The 19,506-nt window shown below is 50.3% G+C and overlaps 1 protein-coding gene across 2 annotated transcripts in view; it reads left to right on the top strand.

The window, feature by feature from the left end:
* The window catches only part of VDR (vitamin D receptor), a 63,018-nt gene extending 44,091 nt beyond the window's left edge, over positions 1-18,927 (top strand). For both annotated transcript variants that reach the window (XM_055581922.1, XM_055581928.1), the window contains 6 exons: positions 5,574-5,758; positions 5,929-6,043; positions 8,811-8,982; positions 16,815-16,966; positions 17,154-17,270; positions 18,503-18,927. In XM_055581922.1, coding sequence (XP_055437897.1) covers positions 5,574-5,758; positions 5,929-6,043; positions 8,811-8,982; positions 16,815-16,966; positions 17,154-17,270; positions 18,503-18,762 — 1,001 coding nt within the window. In that variant the 3' untranslated portion in view covers positions 18,763-18,927. The remainder of the gene's footprint in view (positions 1-5,573; positions 5,759-5,928; positions 6,044-8,810; positions 8,983-16,814; positions 16,967-17,153; positions 17,271-18,502) is intronic.
* Positions 18,928-19,506: the final 579 nt, after the last annotated feature.

The following is a 19,506-nucleotide window of genomic DNA, read 5'->3' as shown; positions in this document are numbered from 1 at the left end:
CCGTGCAGCCTGCTCTGTTCAAGGTGCTGGGCTGGACACAGGATGCAGAAAGTGAAGCCCCTGCCCACTCCGAGCACACAGCCCCCACAGGGCAGACAGCCATGATCCTAAGGCCCCAGCCAGCCAAGAATGGCCCAGACTTATACCTGGGATCCAGTAAGGCTCTGCCACAGGAGTTCTGGTCAGGGCCAGCCTCAGTGATGTCCCAGAGGTGCCTCTCCTGGTATCTTGGAAGAAAAGAGATGTTCATCAGCTTAGAACAGAAAGCACACTTAGAAATCATCTGAAACCCAGAAAAGCAAAAGCACCAGGGTTGGGGTCAGAAAGCAAGTTGGGACTAGAACCCAGCTCCTTGTCCCCTCCTAGATCCCTCCTGGTCCCCATGGAGAGCACCGTATCCACCATGATGAGCAGGTCTCAAGTGTTCCAGGGTGCCCTGGCCCCAGGAGTGCCACATGGTAGGGGGTCCAGCAACCCAGAAATGGATGCTCACCCCCAAGCTCCAGTCAGCTTTGTGCCTCAGCCACCCCCACCTCAGCTTCAGTCCCTGTGACAGAGCCCCATGCTCCCACGCTGCTCTATGCTCAGGGCAGCCCAGTGCCCACCCCTCTCGCCATTCTAATGCAAGGATGCTGAGCTCAGGATGGGCTAGCAGCGCTGAGCTCTTGGGGTCTATGCCCCAGAGCTCCAGGTAAGATGGAAATGTTGGGGCAACACTGAACATATTCTGTCCACTGCCCCAAAAGGAAGGTCCTCTGGGAAGAGCTCTATTTCCTGCCTCTGTTTAGCCAAACTTTTGGAGACCTGTCAAATGTCTGGCCTGGAACTCTCCATCTCCGATCAATCCCTAGGGGATCTGCTTATTGACTATCCAGGCTGGCTGTCATCCCCAAAGCCTAGCCTCCTGGAGACAACTGAGTGTCAACATTAGTAAAACCACAGCACACCCCAGGGCTCCTGTTGAAGGAAGCTGGAAACCCAGGCTCCTTTCTGGTGGGGATGAACAGGTGGCTTGTCCCTACAGGAGGCATGGGAAGGGAGCAGGGATGCATGTGGGAACAAACATTTGTTGGCCACTTACTATATGAGTGTCAGGCACTAGCACCTTCTTCTTAAAATTTGACAACAATCTCTGAATATGTAATTACTTCTGTTTTTATTTTTATTTTTTGTAATAGATGGGCAATCTCAGAGACACTAAAATATCATGCCTCCGAAGCTAATAATCTAGGTCTATGTGCTTCCAAAGGCCAGGCCTGTGGGCTCCACCCCAGCATAACCCATTGGTCCCCCTTTCCACTCTCCCCTACCCTCCTCAGTGGGCCAGAGCTCCTCCACTCTGCATTTCCAGGCCTGGGGCCCTAAGGGATGGACTGAAGAGAATTTGTTCTTACTGAAGACTCTCTCTGTCTCTTCAAGTCCAGGTTGACTTGATGTCCTTGGAGCCAAGACATTTCACAGCTGAGTTCTGGCCTCTTGTAGACCTGGCCTGCACATGTGAACTTGTTTAATATTCTTATACATGGACATCTTTTCTGCCCATCATGAGCACAGCCTCTGATAGTAGGTGCTCCATAAATATGTGTTGAATGATTGAATATTCGCTCCCCATTGTGCTTCTTTGTATCTCTGCATCTCCTACTGATTTACAGATCAAGAAGATCACCCACATCTGATATTGTCAATGTCATTCATTTGGAAAAATTTTGTCTGTTTACTTAATGTTGTCCTTAGGCCACCTTTGGCAACTTGAAATGCTTTTAAGATGCTTGTGGTTTCAGATCTTGACTCCCTAACTTGATCATAGACTTCATGGAATTAGGGAACATCTTGCATGGGGTTAACTTCAGCAAAGCCCTTTGCCCAGTCAGACAGGAATTGAGAAGCTACTAAGCAGCCATATGGATTTCACAAAGTCCATGTACACAACTCATGCCCTTTATTCATTGACAAACCCATCAGTGGGCTTTTAACTTCAAAATGTGCCTCCTAGTGAAAAATACATTTCTACTGTTTAAGCTGAAAAAACACAAAAACAAACAACAAAGAAGTGTTCTCCTACATGACAGTAGTGGTATTTTTAGTAGCAATTTATTGAGAAAATAATTTTTTAAGGATTCTATGGAATTAACAACCCCTTTAAGCAAATGAACTATTTTATAAGTCACAACAATATCTGCATATGTGAGAGGCTTATAGCTTACCTCGTCCCCTGCCAACGTTGCCTGCAGGGAGGTCCATGGATTGGCAGCCTTCATCTGAAACCAGCAGATCTTAGTGTTTCTTCCTCTAGTGCTGCAAACAGGGTGATGGTCGCTATTTGCTAGAGATGATGGAGAGGAGAAATGCCATAAGGTTAACCTCAAATCTCTTAACATTATAAGTAAATCACTCACAAGCTTTGCTACTTTATGTAATCATTATTTTCGCACTCTTCGGGTGGATCAGAACACCTCGTCTGTCATGACTCCACAGCTGAAGACCAGGGTCTGGCTGAGCATTCATAGCTGATGATAGTCACAGGCAGCGTGGAGTAGTGGTCAGGACCCTGGACTCTAGAGCCAGACTGCTCAGACCCGACCCCAGACCTACCACTTGTTTGTCTGCTCCGTGACTTTGAGCAAGCTTGATAGCCTCTCTGGTTCTCAGGTCCCCTCACCTGTAAAATGAGGATAACAGCATCTGCCTTAAGGGTTATTATAAGGACCAAATAATGTGAGTTAATATGTAAGAAGTACTTGGAATAGGGCTTGGTACATTAAAAAAAAACAACTTTATTTTTATTAACAATGTATTTATTAACGGTATTTTTTATGACATACCGCTTAATCACCAGAGTTTCTGGCTCCCAGCAGATTAGAAGTAACTCTTAAGGAGGATAAAGGTACACTCCAGTAAGAAGAGACAACACATAGCTTAAGACAGTGGGATAGACTGGTTGGAAGAGTTAACATAGGAACTCAAAATCATAGCAGGCTGAGTCACACAGTGCCGAAAAACAGACCCATATGGTTCTGAGGTCATAACGTTGTTCCTGCAAAGTCCAGTCATTATTCAGAACGATGCCTCTGAATCATCAAGCAAAGGTTACATGATGTTACAGGTGCTCCGTTACAAGGGGTTCTGTCTTGAAAATACTTGTCACAAGTATTTGAAAATGTAAACTTTGCTCAGCGATCTGGTGGACTGGCAGGTGGAGTGTGCCATTCTGAAATTGTAGGGGACGGGCATCGTTGGTGCACGTCCAGAGCCAGGAGGACAGCCAGCACACAGTAGGTACAGTCAGTGCTGATATGTTGGGTTTCCAGCGCATCAGACCACTGAGGATGCCCCACTGGGCTAGCCTTGGCATGGGAGATATAGGCACTGTAAGATGCAGCCCCCATCCTTAGATACCCTGCAGTTCCAGTAAAGAAGACCTTGAACTTAGGCTCTCTCTATTGCAAGTATTTATTGGAACCTATAACCATAAATGTGACAGAGTGGAAAAAGATCGGGTGCCATTGTGTGTGGGAAACATTGCTCCTTGCCGATCAGGGCAATACAGAAGCCTTTGTGGTACAAGAGGGTGTGAGCAGGGTGCTGGGGAACTGATAAAATCTTCATGGCTACTGGGGAGAGAAGACCCATCTGGACAGGCATCCAGCACACGGGAAATGGCCATGGCAGTAGTAAGCAGATCATGTTCACAGGCCAGCAATCCCAGTGCAACTAGACCAGCTGCTGTGTCAAGACCCCAGCTGCTGCTGCTGCTAAGTCGCTTCAGTCGTGTCCGACTCTGTGCGACCCCATAGACGGCAGCCCACCAGGCTCCGCTGTCCCTGGGATTCTCCAGGCAAGAACACTGGAGTGGGTTGCCATTTCCTTCTCCAATGCATGAAAGAGAAAAGTGAAGGTGAAGTCACTCAGTCGTGTCTGACACCTAGCGACCCCATGGACTGCAGCCTACCAGGCTCCTCCATCCATGGACTTTCCAGGCAATAGTACTGTTGGAAAGTTAGGAAGAAGGGAAATCACAAAGAATCTTGGCTTCAGGTGGGGCATGGTAAGCAGAAAGGATTCAGAAGTTTCTGAGCAGGACAGTGATGTCATAGAATCACAGAGGGTTATGAGAGCCCTGTGGGGCTGAAAAGCACCCCTGTGGGCACCCAGAGCCGTCCCCCCAACCCCAGCCTCATCGCGTCCTGTGCCTGCCCTTCAGGTGAACAGGAAGGACTCTGTCCCTAATCTTGGCCTTCCCAGGCTAGCGTCTCACACCCTGCCTTGAATGGGGTGCTCCGTGCTCCTCCCGGCTCCCATCTGGCTGTATCTCTTGGGGTCTGAACTGACACCCTCTGTGGGAGGAGGGCTGGCAGCTTTTTGGGTAGGTGAGTCAGTAACCTGGGCGTGGCCTCCGCCCAGTCTTCCTCTAGGTATGGTTTACCTCAGCTCTGGAGGGAACGCGCCATCTTCCGCCACCGGCTTCCCTTTCCTGCCCTGCCCACTCACACCCACCACAGGCTCTCCTTCCCCCACCCCCACTTCTCTCGTCCTACCCCACCCAAGAAGCCAAGGCCCATGGGCCTTTCCTGAAGCCCTGAAGCCACCCACTCTGGCATTCTGGTTCTTTTTCCTGCTCTTGTGAAACGCTCGGTTCTGTGGGCAGATGCCCTGGCAAGACTAGCACAGAGCAAGCAGCTACAAGCCGAGGGCCCCAGTGCCCACTCCTGCCGTCAGCGCTCTACAAGCCCGACCAGGAGGTCTGTATGCCGGGCCTGCTCCCGGCCCCACCCTCCCAGCAGTCACCCGGCACAGGGAGACTTGGAGCCCCTGCAGTCAGACACCCTGGCTAGCCACTGGAGAGAACTTCTCAGATAGAGCTGTGAGCTGCTATCTATCCTCGGGGACTTCTGAAGGACTGGAAAACTTCCTTGGGCAGAAATTTCAAGACTGGAAGGACTGAAGGAGGGGTTGTTTTGCAGGGAATCTAAGAGGCAAAGTCTTTCTACTTTGGTCAGAGTAGATCACATGCCTGGAAAGTTACGTGGGGATGACCACGTAAAGCGGTCTTCTCAGCATCTCCTAGCTTCCGACGCTGGGACCCTGCACCCTCCCTCCCCCTGAGTGAGCATCTGCTCTGTGCTGGGCTGCATTCAGGTCTCAAAGCAGTTGGTCCTTTGAGGTAGGATCCCCACACCACATGCTTCCTGTAAGAAAGAACAAAAAAGGATCTTAGGAGAGATCCTATGGTCCAAACTCCTCATTTTAGAAATGAGCAAAGAGAAGCCTGGAGAGTTCAATCTGTTCAGAGTCAGACATCTTGTTCTTGGGATCCTGGTCTCCTTAATGATGCCCAAGCATCCTGCCTCCCAAATCCTCTGTTTCCTCCTCTCTCATGCTCCTGCCTTTTCAACATACAGGACCCACTCTTCCATCCATATCATGGGCTTTGGGTCCCTGTGGCAGGATGGCCTGGTGAGCTCCGAGTGTCAGGGCACAGCCCCTCCCATCTGGGGCCTTTACACCCGGAGGAACGTTCCTTGGAGGCGCTGCAGGTCCCACCCTCCTGACACCCCCCTCCGGCACTCCTGCAGTCATCCTGACTGATGAAGAAGTGCAGCGGAAGCGGGAGATGATCCTCAAGCGGAAGGAGGAGGAGGCCTTGAAGGACAGCCTGCGGCCGAAGCTGTCGGAGGAGCAGCAGCGCATCATCACCACCCTGCTGGAAGCCCACCACAAGACCTACGACGACACCTACTCGGACTTCAGCCAGTTCCGGGTATATGTGCTGGAGGGCGAGGGGATCTGGGCACAGCACCTGGGGAGCGCTGGAAGCTGCTCTGCCCTCTGACCCTGGGGAGGACTGCCCCTCCTGTAACAAAAGACCAGGGCTGGGGGAGGAAGGTGACCTCCAATGTGGGCTTCTGACACTCCACCTTTCCCTTCCAGCCTCCAGTTCGCAAGAGTGAGGACGAGGGGAACCGTCCTTTGAGGTCGATACTCACGCCCAGCTTCTCTGGAAACTCGTCCTCCTCCTGTTCGGATCACTATACCTCCTCTCCAGGTGAGAGGGATAGCATGCTCCCTCCCCAAGGACCTAGAGCTTTCCCAGTCCACCTACCCTTGGCTGCAGCCAGAAGGACAGCGCTTACTACTGTGCACTGCCCAGAACAACCCCTTTTTAGAGAAGAGGTGTGACTTGCCCAAGGGCCCGTGCTGAGGACTCTGAGGAAGAGGCCAAGCTGTTGTCTGCAGAGCCTCTATTCTTTCCTCTAAGCCAGGCTTCTACCCCGGGCTCCCTCCCTGGGAGTGACCTGATTCCTTTCAGTGGTCCTTTGAGCCTGGGCCCTTGCTGCCGGGTGGGTTGTTTGTTGGTTTGGTTTTTGTTTTTTCCAACTTTATAAAAATATAGGATGGCACTAGTGGTAAAGAATCCACCTGCCAATGCAGGAGATGCAAGAGATGTGGGGTTGATCCCTGGGTCAGGAAGATCCCCTGGAGGAGGGTATGGCACCCCAATCCAGTATTTTTGCCTGGAGGGTCCCCTTGGACAGAGGAGGAGCCTGGCGGGCTACAGCCCATGGAGTCGCAAAGAGTCGGACACAACTGAAGCAACTTAGCATGCACGCATGCAATTGATATACAGCATTGTATAAATTTAAGGTGTATAGCATAATTATTTGATATATGTATATATTGGGAAATGATTACCACAGTAAGTTAGTTAACCTCATAGAGTTACAAAGAGTTCCCCCACCCTCCGTGATAACATTTAAGATGTACTCTCTTAGCAACTTTTAAATATAGCAAACAGTGTTGTTAACTAGTCACCAGAGCCTAAGCCTTTGGAAGGTGAAATTCAGCATGGAAGCCCACCTTCCACTCAAGCCACCTTCCACTGAGGTCCTGGAGGACCTGTCCCTTCCAACTCATCCTTGCTTTCTTATTGTCCTTCTCTACCATCCTCTGCATCTTCCTGCCTCATCCTCCCCTATCTTTGTCTTCATCCCTCTACCTCTCACCCAATCCAGCTGCTGTCTGCTGGATAGGAGGGCAGGGATGGAAAAGCTCCCTCCCCTCTGGGGAGCTGGAACCCTCAGACATGGTGCTTCCAGACTCACTGATGGATCTGTGCCCAGATCCAGAGTAGGTAGGAGGGGTCTTTGTGCCAACTAGACAGAGATAACAGCGGAACACATCCTGTGTCTACCCATCTGCTGTGACCGCTGCACAGATAACTGATCCCTGAGCCCCTCCCCTTGTAGTTAACCTTGTAGTAACCCCTCTCCTGTGTTAATTTTCTCTATCCACCTTCCTACTCTTTTTACTTTATGGTATAATCACTTTTATCAATGAAGGTCAATCTGTATGTTATACATCGGTTTGTACTTCACCTTTTTTTGGAGTATAATTGCTTTACAATGTTGTAAAGCAACTGCACGATGCTATACAGTTTCTGCTATAGAGCAAAGTGGATCAGCTATACATGTACATACATCCCCTCCCTCCGGGACCTCGCTCCCACCCAAGCCCATTCTACCCCATTAGGCCGTCACAGAGCACTGAGATGAGCTCACTGTGCTACACAGCAGGTTCCCACTAGCTATCTGCTTACACATGGTAGTGTATATATGTTCATCCTAATCTCCCAGTTCCTCCCACCCTCTCCATACCTGCTCTCTGTCCCCATTACCGTTCTTTATGTCTGCATCTCTGTTCTTGCCTTGCAAATAGGTTTATCTTGTACTTCAACTTTTAATAACAGCTTTGTCTTATTTAGAAGTTTCAATTTCCCCTTATAGGTTAATTAATCTGAGGTGCTCACCTACCCACATGGTATGTTTGGTATGTATGTGTGTGTGTGTGTGCTCAGTCGTGTCCGACTCTTTGCAACCCTATGGACTGTAGCCCACCAGGCTCCTCTGTCCATGGGATTCTCCAGGCAAGAATACTGGAGTAGGTTGCCATGCCCTCCTCCAGGGGATCTTCCTGATCCCGGGATCAAACCTGCATCTCTTTATGTCTCCTGCATTGGCAGGCAGGTTACCCAGGCAGGGTACCTGCATTTACCACTAGCACCTATATCATATTTTCATGCCATTCAGTACATACCTAGAATATCATTTTTGAAGCTGCATAGTATTCTGGGGTATAATGTACAATAACACATCTAAACCCCCTATTACTGGATATCTAGATTTTCCCCCCAGCTCTTGATGAAGATAACAGTGTGCTTGTGGCTAAATATTTGCACTCATTCTGAATTTTTCCTTATGCTGAATTCATAGACGTAGGATTGCTGATCACAGAGTGTACGTGACTGTAGGCTTTTGACCCTTGTGGTCAAATTGCGTTCTAGATTAGTTGCACAAATGTGTGCTTCCTTTAGCACCCCAACACTGCACAAGGATTGCCTGTCTCCTGCATCTTTACAAATACTGGTATCAACCCTTAAACATATTTGCTTCTAGTTTAGAGGTGAAAAGTGGATGTTCTTGGCTGTTCTTTGATCACTAGTGAGGCTGAACATTGTTTTCCACAAGTTTATTGGTTCCAAATTCATCTTTGACTCGAGATCATTAGGAATGACATGTAGAATCACTCTTAAAGAAGTCTCATATCTCAGAATGTCTCTGCTATTTGATTTTCATGCTTCATCACTCTGTTGAAGAAAGACGCGGGAAACCCCAGGGGGATGCCTGGGCAGAAGTGACTTTGGAGAGAGGCAGTCATGCTGAATTCCCAACTGGCGCTGCTGCCAGAGAACAGGAGGGCCTCACAGGAGGAAGGCTGGCTCAAGTAATTCCTTTTCTTCCCTATTCCTTCCCCAGACACAATGGAGCCAACCAGCTTCTCCAACCAGAATCTGAATGAAGAAGACTCCGATGACCCTTCTGTGACCCTGGACCTGTCCCAGCTCTCCATGCTGCCCCACCTGGCTGACCTGGTCAGTTACAGCATCCAAAAGGTCATCGGCTTTGCCAAGATGATCCCAGGGTTCAGGTAAGGAGCTTCTGGGACATCCAGAAGACAAAGTCAGAATCCTATCCTGAGCCCAAAGAAGTCTTAGAAATTCTCAACCTACTGCTTCCCAAAATACACCTTCAGGTCCTATCCCAGACCTCCTAAATCAGAATCTCTAGGCGAGGTCCAGAAATCTGTATTTGAGAAGTACAGCCTCTCCAGCATTATGGGGCAGGCCAACAGTGGAAAGCCATGGATCCTTCACAGTATCGATGTGAGAGAACAGACACCGCCCAGTGAAGTTCAGCACCAGGAATTCCAGTGTTGGAGCCGGTGTGTCAGAACTGGGTTGAGAACTCTGAGTTTGCTGCTGTGTCCACTCCAGCTGCCTTGAATCTAATTCTCATATTATCTTCTTATTTTTAAAATATTTTACTTATTTATTTGGCTGAGCTGGGTCTTAGTTGTGGCACGTAGGATCTTTGAGCTTCATCGAGGCATGCAGACTCTAAGTTGCAACGTATCGATCAAACCCGGGCCCCCTGCATTGGGAGTGCGCGTGGAGTCTTAGCCGCTGGATTACCAGGGAAGTCCCTCATGTTAACCTTTTAAATGAAACCTACATTAATCCTTCACTCCCAATTCTGAAATCAGGATAAAGTGATAGAGTGGAGAAAGGGCTGAGTTTGTAAAGTAATTTAGAAATCCTAGAGGGAGAGGGACTCGCATCTATAACCTGGGTATCTTTCACCCAATTTATGTATCACCCAAGGCCGTTTCCTAATAGTACTGAGATATTTTTTGCCAAAGTAGGTAAGTATAAGAAATTCGATTAAAGTAGTGCATGCTTCTGTCACCTGGAAAATCCCATGGACAGAGGAGCGTGGTAGGCTGCAGCCCATGGGGTCGCGAAGAGTCAGACATGACTGAGTGACTTCACTTTCACTTTTCACTTTCATGCATTGGAGGAGGAAATGGCAACCCACTCCAGTGTTCTTGCCTGGAGAATCCCAGGGACGGTGGAGCCTGGTGGGCTGCTATCTTTGGGGTCCTGAAGTGACTTAGCAGCAGCAGCAATGCATGCTTAGTCACTCAGTTGTGTCCGACTCTTTGTGACTCTATGTACTGGAGCCTGCCAGGCTCCTCTGCCCATGGGATTCTCCAGGCTCCTCTGTCCTTGGGATTCTCCAGGCAAGAATGCTGGAGTGGGTTGCCATTTCCTCCTCCAGGGGATCTTCCCAACCCAGGGATCGAACCTGCATCTCTTTCGTCTCCTGCATTAGCAGGCAGGTTCGTTCTTCTGAGCCACCCAGGAAGCCCTCAATTGAAGTAGAGACCCTCCCTTATGGATTCATTTATACATGTTTAAATGTTCTAATTAAATGTTCTATTGTTTTGGTAATAATGGTATATAACACTTATATTTAAATGGTCGTGTGTGCTCAGTCACTTCAGTCAAGTCTGACTCTGTGCGACCCTATGGACTATAGCCTGCCAGGCTCCTCTGTCCATGGGATCATCCAGGCAAGAATACTGCAGTGGGTTGCCATGCCCTCCTCATTTAAATGGTCATGCAGCATTAAATATTCTTGAAAGTATGTAAAAGTTGACACTTTTAGTAGATATGCTGGGAAGCAGTCAAATCTACACTTATGAATGTTTATAGCCTCCTTCTTTCTAAAAGTTCATTTGGGACATTGTCATCAAATACATAGACAATGTGGTTGAGACATGAAGTAAATTAATGAATATCAAGCAGCATTCTCATCATTTCAACTAATAGCAATAGATGAAGTCATACCAGAAAGGGGCAGTGTGCTTCCTCAACACTAATGCTCAGATTCAGGGCTAGAACATTGGGAGCTAGAAAATGACTGTATGTTGGCCAGCTCTGGATGGAAGCTAACAGGGGGTGCATTTGTTGTTTGGGCAATCTCTGCTGTGTAGGGAAGCCATCAGCTGCTGTCAAAATTGCCACGCTACCACACTACCAGCTAAATGTTAGTAATTTGTGCAGCTAAACCCAGCACTCAGAGAAGGCAATGGCAACCCACTCCAGAGTTCTTGCCTAGAGAATCCCAGGGACGGGGGAGCCTGGTGAGCTGCCGTCTATGGGGTCGCACAGAGTCGGACACGACTGAAGTGACTTAGCAGCGGCAGCAGCAGCGGCAGCAAACCCAACACTTCCCAGTTTGTTTCTATCCTGAGACAACTTGCTGTCTGTTACTTTATGCCTCACACCAATTCAAATACCAGGTATTCGCCAATGCTCTTTCCTGGAATTAATATGAAAATTGCAAAGAAGCGAAAACATCGAATGGTGTTGAGACATTCTTACCATATCGCACACCTTGGTCACATTAAAAGGAGTAAAGGCCACTCCGGCAGGCAGAATGGGTGTTGTCTGTGAGGCCCGAGATTCACCCTCCAGAGCCCTTCCTTGGAACTGATGACACATTCTGCTCAGTACAAGTTCCAACTCCCTCCTCCTCCCTTCATGTTACTGTTGGCCAACTGTACTTGTTCCAAAGTCTTGTTTTGTGTAAATAGCTAGAGGAAAAAAACACTTCAGGTTGTTGATGGATACACTGTAGCAGGCAGCTCCTGGCTGAATTCCAGGAGCAGCAGACCTCCTCTGCACAGGGTTCCTCCTTCCTTGCCCAGTGGACCAGAGAGCACCCGGAGCCTTGTCCAGAGGCTGAGGTTTGGTGATTTTCAGTGGTGGCTGGGTGATTTTCCACCTACGAAAATCATCCTAGAAAGAAGATGACTTGTTTAACCAGACTACCCCAGTGCACCCCCTCCACTAAGTAACCTGAGCCCGTCTTTCTCTTGGCCCCCATCCCTTACCCTTACCGCACACACCCTCATACAAAATAGCATCACTAGCCCCTCAATTCCTCTCCCCAAGTGAAAGTCATGTCTGACTCTTTGCAACCCCATAGACTGTAGCCCACCAGCCTCCTCTGTCCATGGGATTCTCCAGGCAAGAATACTGGAGTTACCATACCCTCCTCCAGGGGATCTTCCCAACCCAGTGATCAAACTTGCATCTCCTGCATTGCAGGCAGATTCTTTACCACTAGCGCCACCTGGGAAGCCCTCTTCTCCCCAAGGATGAGCTAAAATCTCCCCCTTTCTTTCCCTTTTAAGTCTCATTCTCCGGAGTTCCCTGGTCTAGCCCTGCAGTCCTGGCCCAAGTGAGGTGTATACGAACAGGTACTGCAACCACCTGACTATTGAGGCCAAATGGATGAAATCAGTCCTAAACATGCTTGAGTTGACTTTTCTGGCTTCGGCATGGCTTGAGAAGTTGCAAAGTGGAATGTTTTCCAATAAACCTGGAGCAGGCCTTAGCAAGGGCTCTGGGAGGGTCGGTGATGTGGATGTTCCCTGGACTGGATGAAGCAGATGCTGCACCAGGCCTGGACCAGAGCCTAGGCTCCTGGGACCCAGGCAGGGCCAGCCCATCTGCTCTCTGGTTCTGCCGGTTTCTGCAGTTAGAGGTTCTGTTCTTCCAAGAAGTGAAAGAACAGTGGCTGCGTCCCTGGTAGCTTTGATCTTGCTGCCTGGAGGCAGGGGTGGAAAGTGTGGGGAGGGCAGGATGAGACTTCTGTGTGGATGAGTGGAGGTGAGAATACAGGATTCGACTCCAGTGCGGGTGTGGGGCCAAACTGGGGCAGGACTGGATGGGCTGTGCTGGGTGTGAACTGCCCTGCAGTGTGACCTTGGCTCTGCTCCTGCCTCCCACCTCCTTTCCCTCAGCCTCTTAGTCTGCATCCCACAAATCTCCCTCCCTTAGCCCTGCAAGAGAAACGCAGGGGAACGTGGCATCAGGAGCAGCAACTTAATGACCACGGGTGGTCTTGGATCTGAGAACCAAGGACCCCAGGTTTCACTGCCCAGAAGTGTGCATGAGGGACCAGACCCAGTCAACCCCAGAAGGTTACATGCTTTCAACCTCACCACTATTTTTATCCCTAGGGACTCCTTCCTGGGTCAAAGGCCTGGGGTCACAGCTTCCCTCCTCCTGCGCCTTTCCTCTATATTCACTTATGCATCTGTCCAGAACTCAGCTTTCTTACATATACCATGAGAGATCAAAGATGACTGGGCTCCAGAGGGTCAGTGTCGGATGGAAGAGATAAACATGTGAGCAGCTGCAGTGAATGTAGCTGAGGGAATACAAGCAGGGAGGGTCTGGACACCGCCTGGTGGGAATGGGAAAGACAAGCAGCACATACCCAGAGCATCTCTCAGGTGCCCAGAAGCGGCCTCAGGGGTGAAAACTGATCTGGGTGTAAATATTAGTCAGGTCCAGAGAGAAGCCCAGAGCCAGAGCTGATGCAGGAACCAGGAAGACCTAGGTCTCTTCCTGACTTCCCCTTTACTTCCACCGCTACCCCCACCTACCACCATTACCAGTTCTGGCTGCAAGCTGCACTTAGAAAGTCCCTGTATTTCCAGGCTGTGGGTGGTAATTCGAGGTCGTTCTAGATTTGCTTTCATACAAGTAGTATGTCTGGATCACAGTAGGCAGTGGTCCTGCTGAAATCTCGGTAGCCAGGCACCCATGGGATGTTTGTTCACTTCCGGCCATTCATTCTGAGTGGGCCATTAAACAAAACGTTAGTACAAAGATGTCCCTCATGGAACTACTTATAACAGCAAAACTCGTTGCTGTTGTTGTTCAGCCACTAAGTCACGTCCGACTCTTTGCAACCCCATGGGCTGTAGCCCACCAGGCTTCTCTGTCCATGGGATTTCCCAGGCAAGAATACGGGAATGGGTTGCCGTTTCCTTCTCCAGGGGATCGTCCCAACCCAGGGATCAAACCCACATTTCTGGGCATTGGCAGGTGGATTTTTTTACCACTAGCCACCAGGGAAGCCCCAAACAGCAAAACTTAGAAGTGACCAAAGTGCCCAAACATAGGTGGGTGGGAGACTGATTAAATAACCTATAACACATTGATGTAACATGATGCCACGTACTATGAACTGACATAGAAAGTGGGACACAGGATTACTATGACCTGGTGCACATTTGAAAAAGAGATATTTGCATGGAAAACAAATAGGAAGAAAATAAATCAAAATGTTTCTTGTGGTTATGAGCCATTTTTATTTGCCTTTATATTTTGTCTGTATTTTCCCAAGATTTAATAATGAACACATCTTACTTGCATCATGAACTAAAACCCAAATGAGGGTGGTGTTAGTTTTCACTTTTTCAATATGGATTGAGGGGTGCCAAGGATAGTGAGACATTCAGACACTGTGGCATCAGGGTTGTTTATTCCAGAGAAGAGGCAAGGGGAGGGGGACATGGTGGCTTTCCTTAAGTGGTTAAAGGGATGTTCCCTGGATTGGGCTCCACTGGTGGCGCAGTTAGTAAAGAATCTGCCTGCAACCCAGGAGACCCAGGTGTGATCTCTGGGTGGGGAAGATCCCCTGGAGAAGGAAATGGCAAACCACTCTAGTATTCTTGCCTGGAAAATCCCATGGACAGAGGAGCCTGGCAGGCTACAGTCCATGGCGTCACAAAGAATCGGACACAGCTTATCAACTAAACCACTGCCACGCCCACGGCTAATGCAGAACTCAGGTTCTGTCTTCCTTGAGAGGACAGAACTACAAGCCATGGATGAGTGTGTCATCTTGTGCGTTATTGCTCAACAGGAGAAGACGTTATTCGCCCTAGAGCCAAGCACCTCGTGACTGTGGCCAGAGGTTGGGAGCTCCCTGGCCCCAGGGGAATCCTGCAGTGGTTGTGTGAGAGCCATCTGTTGGAGATGCTGAGGAAGGAACTGGACTACAGTCTCTAGAAGGGGCCTTCCAACTCCAACACTTTGTGATTTGCCTTCAACACAGGCCCTTTGGTGCCCATCTAATCATGCAAGCTTTCCACACCTCCTCACCCATCACCTGTTGACATAGGACTCTTATCCATTAACATCTGTTTCCCACCTTTTTGCATTCCAAAGTGCAGCCACAGGGGGTGACAGCCCCTCAACAGGATACCCAAGAGGAAGCACGCAGTCAGAAAGAGAAAGGGAAGGAGAAGTGGAAGCACTTTGATCTGTGGGCCCTGATTCTTTCCTTGTCTTTGTTCAGATAAGCTCAGCTCGTGACTCAGAATAGTGGAACTAGTCATGAGCCTCTTGACTCATCAACACAGAGTTATTGACCCTCTTGTCAAGCTCAGGGCTCAGTGATCAGTTTGAGTGTGGTGCTGGCCTTCAAGCAGCTTATGAGGAAGAGCCAGAGACAAGCATCTAAAGGACAGGAGTAACTGGAGCCTATTATACAAAGTGAAGTAAGTCAGAAGGAAAAACACCAATACAGTATACTAACGCATATATATGGAATTTAGAAGGATGGTAATGATAACCCTGTATGCAAGACAGCAAAAGAGACACAGATGTAAAGAACAGTCTTTTGGACTCTGTGGGAGAGGGAGAGGGTTGGATGATTTGAGAGAATAGTACTGAAACATGTATATTATCATATGTGAAACAGATCGCCAGTCCAGGTTCAATGCATGAGACAGGGTGCTCAGGGCTGGTGCACTGGGATGACCCTGAGGGATGGGATGGGGAGGGAGGTGGGAGGGAGGGTCAGGATGGGGAACACATGTACACCCGTGGCTGATTCATGTCAATGTATGGCAAAAACCACTACAATATTGTAAAGTAATTAGCCTCCAATTAAAATAAATTAATTAATTTGAAAAATAAGGAAAGGCAAAATAGGAGTACAAGCAATGTGCAGCAGGTCTTAAAAGAATGGCTCTAATTCAGTGAAGAAAATCAGAGGGTGGAGGGATCCAAGGGAGGCCTAACTGCACTCAGGACCAGAAGAAGATGCATTCTCTAAGCTGGACCTGTCCTATGTTCAAAGGCGTGGCAGTGTGAGAATGCCTGGCATCCAAACATGGAGTAGTTTTATGTTGTTAGAATGGAGGGTTGGTGGAGTCTGTGATGGGAAACAGGGCTGGAAAGACATGTTGGAGCCAAGTTATGGAGTATGAGCTTGACCCTAGGGTGTTGGATGGTCACTGGGGATTTCTGAGCACAGGAATGACACTTTCCTGTAGCGACAGTAAGAAAGGTAAACTAGAGACTTGACTCCAGGATTCTAATAAGAGGCTACTGAAAAAGATGATGGAATTCGGAATCAAAACAGCCTGGAGGGAGTGGGGCCAGAGATGTCCTGGAGACAGAATTGACTTCACTACTAGAAGGACCAAAGAATAGGAGCCATTGAGGATGGTCCTGGCCATGCTTTTGCAGACCTCCATATTCATGCCATAGGCTTCCCAGCTTGTGCTAGTGGTAAAGAACCTCCCTGCCAATGCAGGAGACATAGGAGTCGTGCGTAGGTTTGATCACTGGGCCAGGAAGATCCCCTGAAGAAGGGAACGGCAACCCGCTCCAGTATTATTGCCTGGAGAATCCCATGGACAGAGGAACCTGGCAGGCTACAGTTCAAGAGGTCCCAAGAGTCGGACATGACTGAAGCGTCTTAGCTTACACATACTCATGCCATAGCCCTGGGAGCCTCCTCAGGCTCCATCTTCCTGACCCTAGAAGAACCGTGACTGCTTAGACTTGGGAGACCCTAGAAAGTCACTGGATTTTCCCTGTCTTAGTGGCTGAGCTACACCAGCTGGCATTTGATAACACCTTTGAGTTGTTCTCCTTCAAGAAACAGTCTTGATCTTTCCACCCAGGCTGCAAGTTCCTCGGTGGAGGACCCAGAGCACATGCTGGTCACCTGGCAGGGTATGCCTGTCAAAGCATCGCACTGATCGGCATGACATGAAGGTCTTGACGAGTAACTGACCTCCCCCTCTACCCTCCCTGGCAGAGACCTCACCCCTGACGACCAGATCGTGCTGCTGAAGTCGAGTGCCATTGAGGTCATCATGCTGCGCTCCAACCAGTCCTTCACCCTGGATGACATGTCCTGGACCTGTGGCAGCCCGGACTACAAGTACCAAGTCAGCGACGTGACCAGAGGTGTGGCTGGGTTCTGCCTCCACCTGCCTAAGCTCCACCCCTGCTGGGGTCATTTGCCCCACCAGGCACTTCAGAGGGAGGGAGGTAGCAACTGGGAGAGAAGGGCGAGGGTCAGGCCAGAGGGCGGGTAGAGTAGGGTGGTTGGCCCCTGCTGATGCTCACAGCAGCGGGCCGTTCTCTCTTGTAGCCGGACACAGCCTGGAGCTCATCGAGCCCCTCATCAAGTTCCAAGTGGGGCTGAAGAAGCTGAATTTGCATGAAGAGGAACATGTCCTGCTCATGGCCATCTGCATTGTCTCCCCAGGTACCTAGTGGCATGGCTGGGGGGCAGGCGTGAAGGGTGAGCCCCGCTGAGGGCCAGCAGAGAAGTTCGGGGGGAGAAGTGAGCAAAAGAAGAGACCAACCAGGAAAGACCCACTTTGCTGGGTTTGCCCAGGCCACATAGTATGGGTTTGTTGAGGGTTTCCTCACTGCCCTTGAACTAGTGAGACCATTGCTGGTTCATGGGTGGGATTCTGAAGAATCAGACTCAGGCTCTGCTCTTGTGTGAACTGGATTGACCTCTGCTGACACTTGAAGTTCCCTGGGGACAGGGCACAAAACTCTAGATGGCTCTACTGGCCTGATAGTTTAGCTGACAGATGCTGGAGGCAGAGTGCTGTGACCCTCAAGCTCTCCTGCCTGTTTGGGGTGGGAAGAGGCAAAGAGGTCAAGGAGGAGGAGATCTTGCAGTCCTGAGGATGCTGGATGGCTGGTGAGGCTCCACCTAGACAGTGTTCAGGGAACAAGCCAGTGGCCTCTATAAAGGGATGCTTTCCTGGGCAGGTGCCCAAGGAGAGGACGTGGGCACCCCTCCCGCTGCCCAGCATTCACTCATTTGTTCATCAACTCAACACTGATTTATCAGACTTCTGTCAAGCACCAGGCACGGTGCCTGGCACAGGGACTCAGCAGCAAACAGGACACAGATCCCCCCATCAAGTGTAGGAGGAGACATTAAACACATGCAACTTAACAACCAACTCCTTGTGTGATGAGAGTTTTAAAAATAAAGTAAATGATGCTACAGAGGGTAGAGCAGAAAATGGGAGCCTGATGTCATCTGAAGGTAAGGGCTCATCAGGAATGACCTCAAGGAAGGTCCTCGAGGAAGGTCCTTTGTGCTGTTACCTCTTACCTCAGTAAGAGGCAGGCAAAAGTAAAGGAGATGAGTTCCTGGTAAAGGGAACACAGATGTGAAGCCTGGAGGTCAGAGAGCCTGGGATCCGGATCCTGATGAAAGATGGACAATAGAGACAGGAGAGAGACGAGGTGGGACAGGACCAGATGACCCAGGTGAACCTGAGACTTGATCCTCAAGGCAATGGGAAGTGGCCAAAGGGTTGGGGAGGTCTGATGTCACAGATTAGCAGCCATCCAGGAGTGACCGAGGAAGATGCTGAGGCTGGGGGTCTGTCTTCAGGCTGAGGGGTGGGGGCTGGGCAGTAAGGGACCCGACTCAGAGCTCCCCCCCGCCCCCCACCTCTCTGCCCACAGACCGCCCTGGAGTGCAGGACGCCGCACTGGTCGAGGCCATCCAGGACCGCCTGTCCAACACGCTGCAGACCTACATCCGCTGCCGCCACCCGCCCCCAGGCAGCCACCTGCTCTACGCCAAGATGATCCAGAAGCTGGCGGACCTGCGCAGCCTGAATGAGGAGCACTCCAAGCAGTACCGCTGCCTCTCCTTCCAGCCCGAGTCCAGCATGAAGCTCACGCCCCTCCTGTTCGAGGTGTTTGGCAACGAGATCTCCTGACTCTGGCAGCCTGCACTGGCGCCTGGGAGGGGCAGCCTCTCCAGGGCCGGGCACCCAGGCCTGGGGCTGGTGGCTGCCCAGCAGGCCTTCCCATACCTGCTGGGGTTCATCCCCTCCTCTCCCGCCCCCCCTCCCCGGCTGGCCCATCCTCTCTCCTGCCCCGTCTAACACCAGGTCCCCCTCACCTGCAGGCCACAGGCTGCCCCCCCCAACCCACCCCCGCCCCTGCCCTCAAGGCCTCGGTCATGAGGATTTTTCGTTTATGTGACAAAGGAACTAAAGTAGGGGCAGAGGGCAGAGGCTGAAGTTGGGCCGTTGCCCGAGGATGTACCCGCCACTCCGGAAGTGGCTGCTGGCTGATGCAGAGGGAACAGGCAGGTGGGAGAGACAGAGCCATTCCTCAGGGACAGAGACACCTGTACCTCCACTGCACTCCAGGCCCACCCATCCAGAGCGGCTGGGACACCCTTCCTCCGCCCACCCACGATAAATACTGACTCACAACCCCCTCCTCATTCTGCTGTTGGGCTGTGCTGTCTGCCCCTGGGCAGTGTGCTGCGATGGGCCCTCCTCCTCTGCCTTCTTACACTGGCTCTCCTAGGACACTCGCTGCCAAGGAAGCCCCAAAACCAAGGTGACCAAGATCACAATCCCCACCCTCATTCACACTCTGCCGGCCAAAGGGTGCTTGCCTAATGCTGTAGGGCCCACCCTCATCCTATCACCATGGTAACATTCACCATG

Source organism: Bubalus kerabau, chromosome 1 (genome assembly GCF_029407905.1).
Source record: "Bubalus kerabau isolate K-KA32 ecotype Philippines breed swamp buffalo chromosome 1, PCC_UOA_SB_1v2, whole genome shotgun sequence".
Classification (NCBI taxonomy): domain Eukaryota; kingdom Metazoa; phylum Chordata; class Mammalia; order Artiodactyla; family Bovidae; genus Bubalus; species Bubalus kerabau.
Note: the sequence above shows the minus strand (reverse complement) of the source record. Positions and strands in the feature narration are given on the sequence as shown.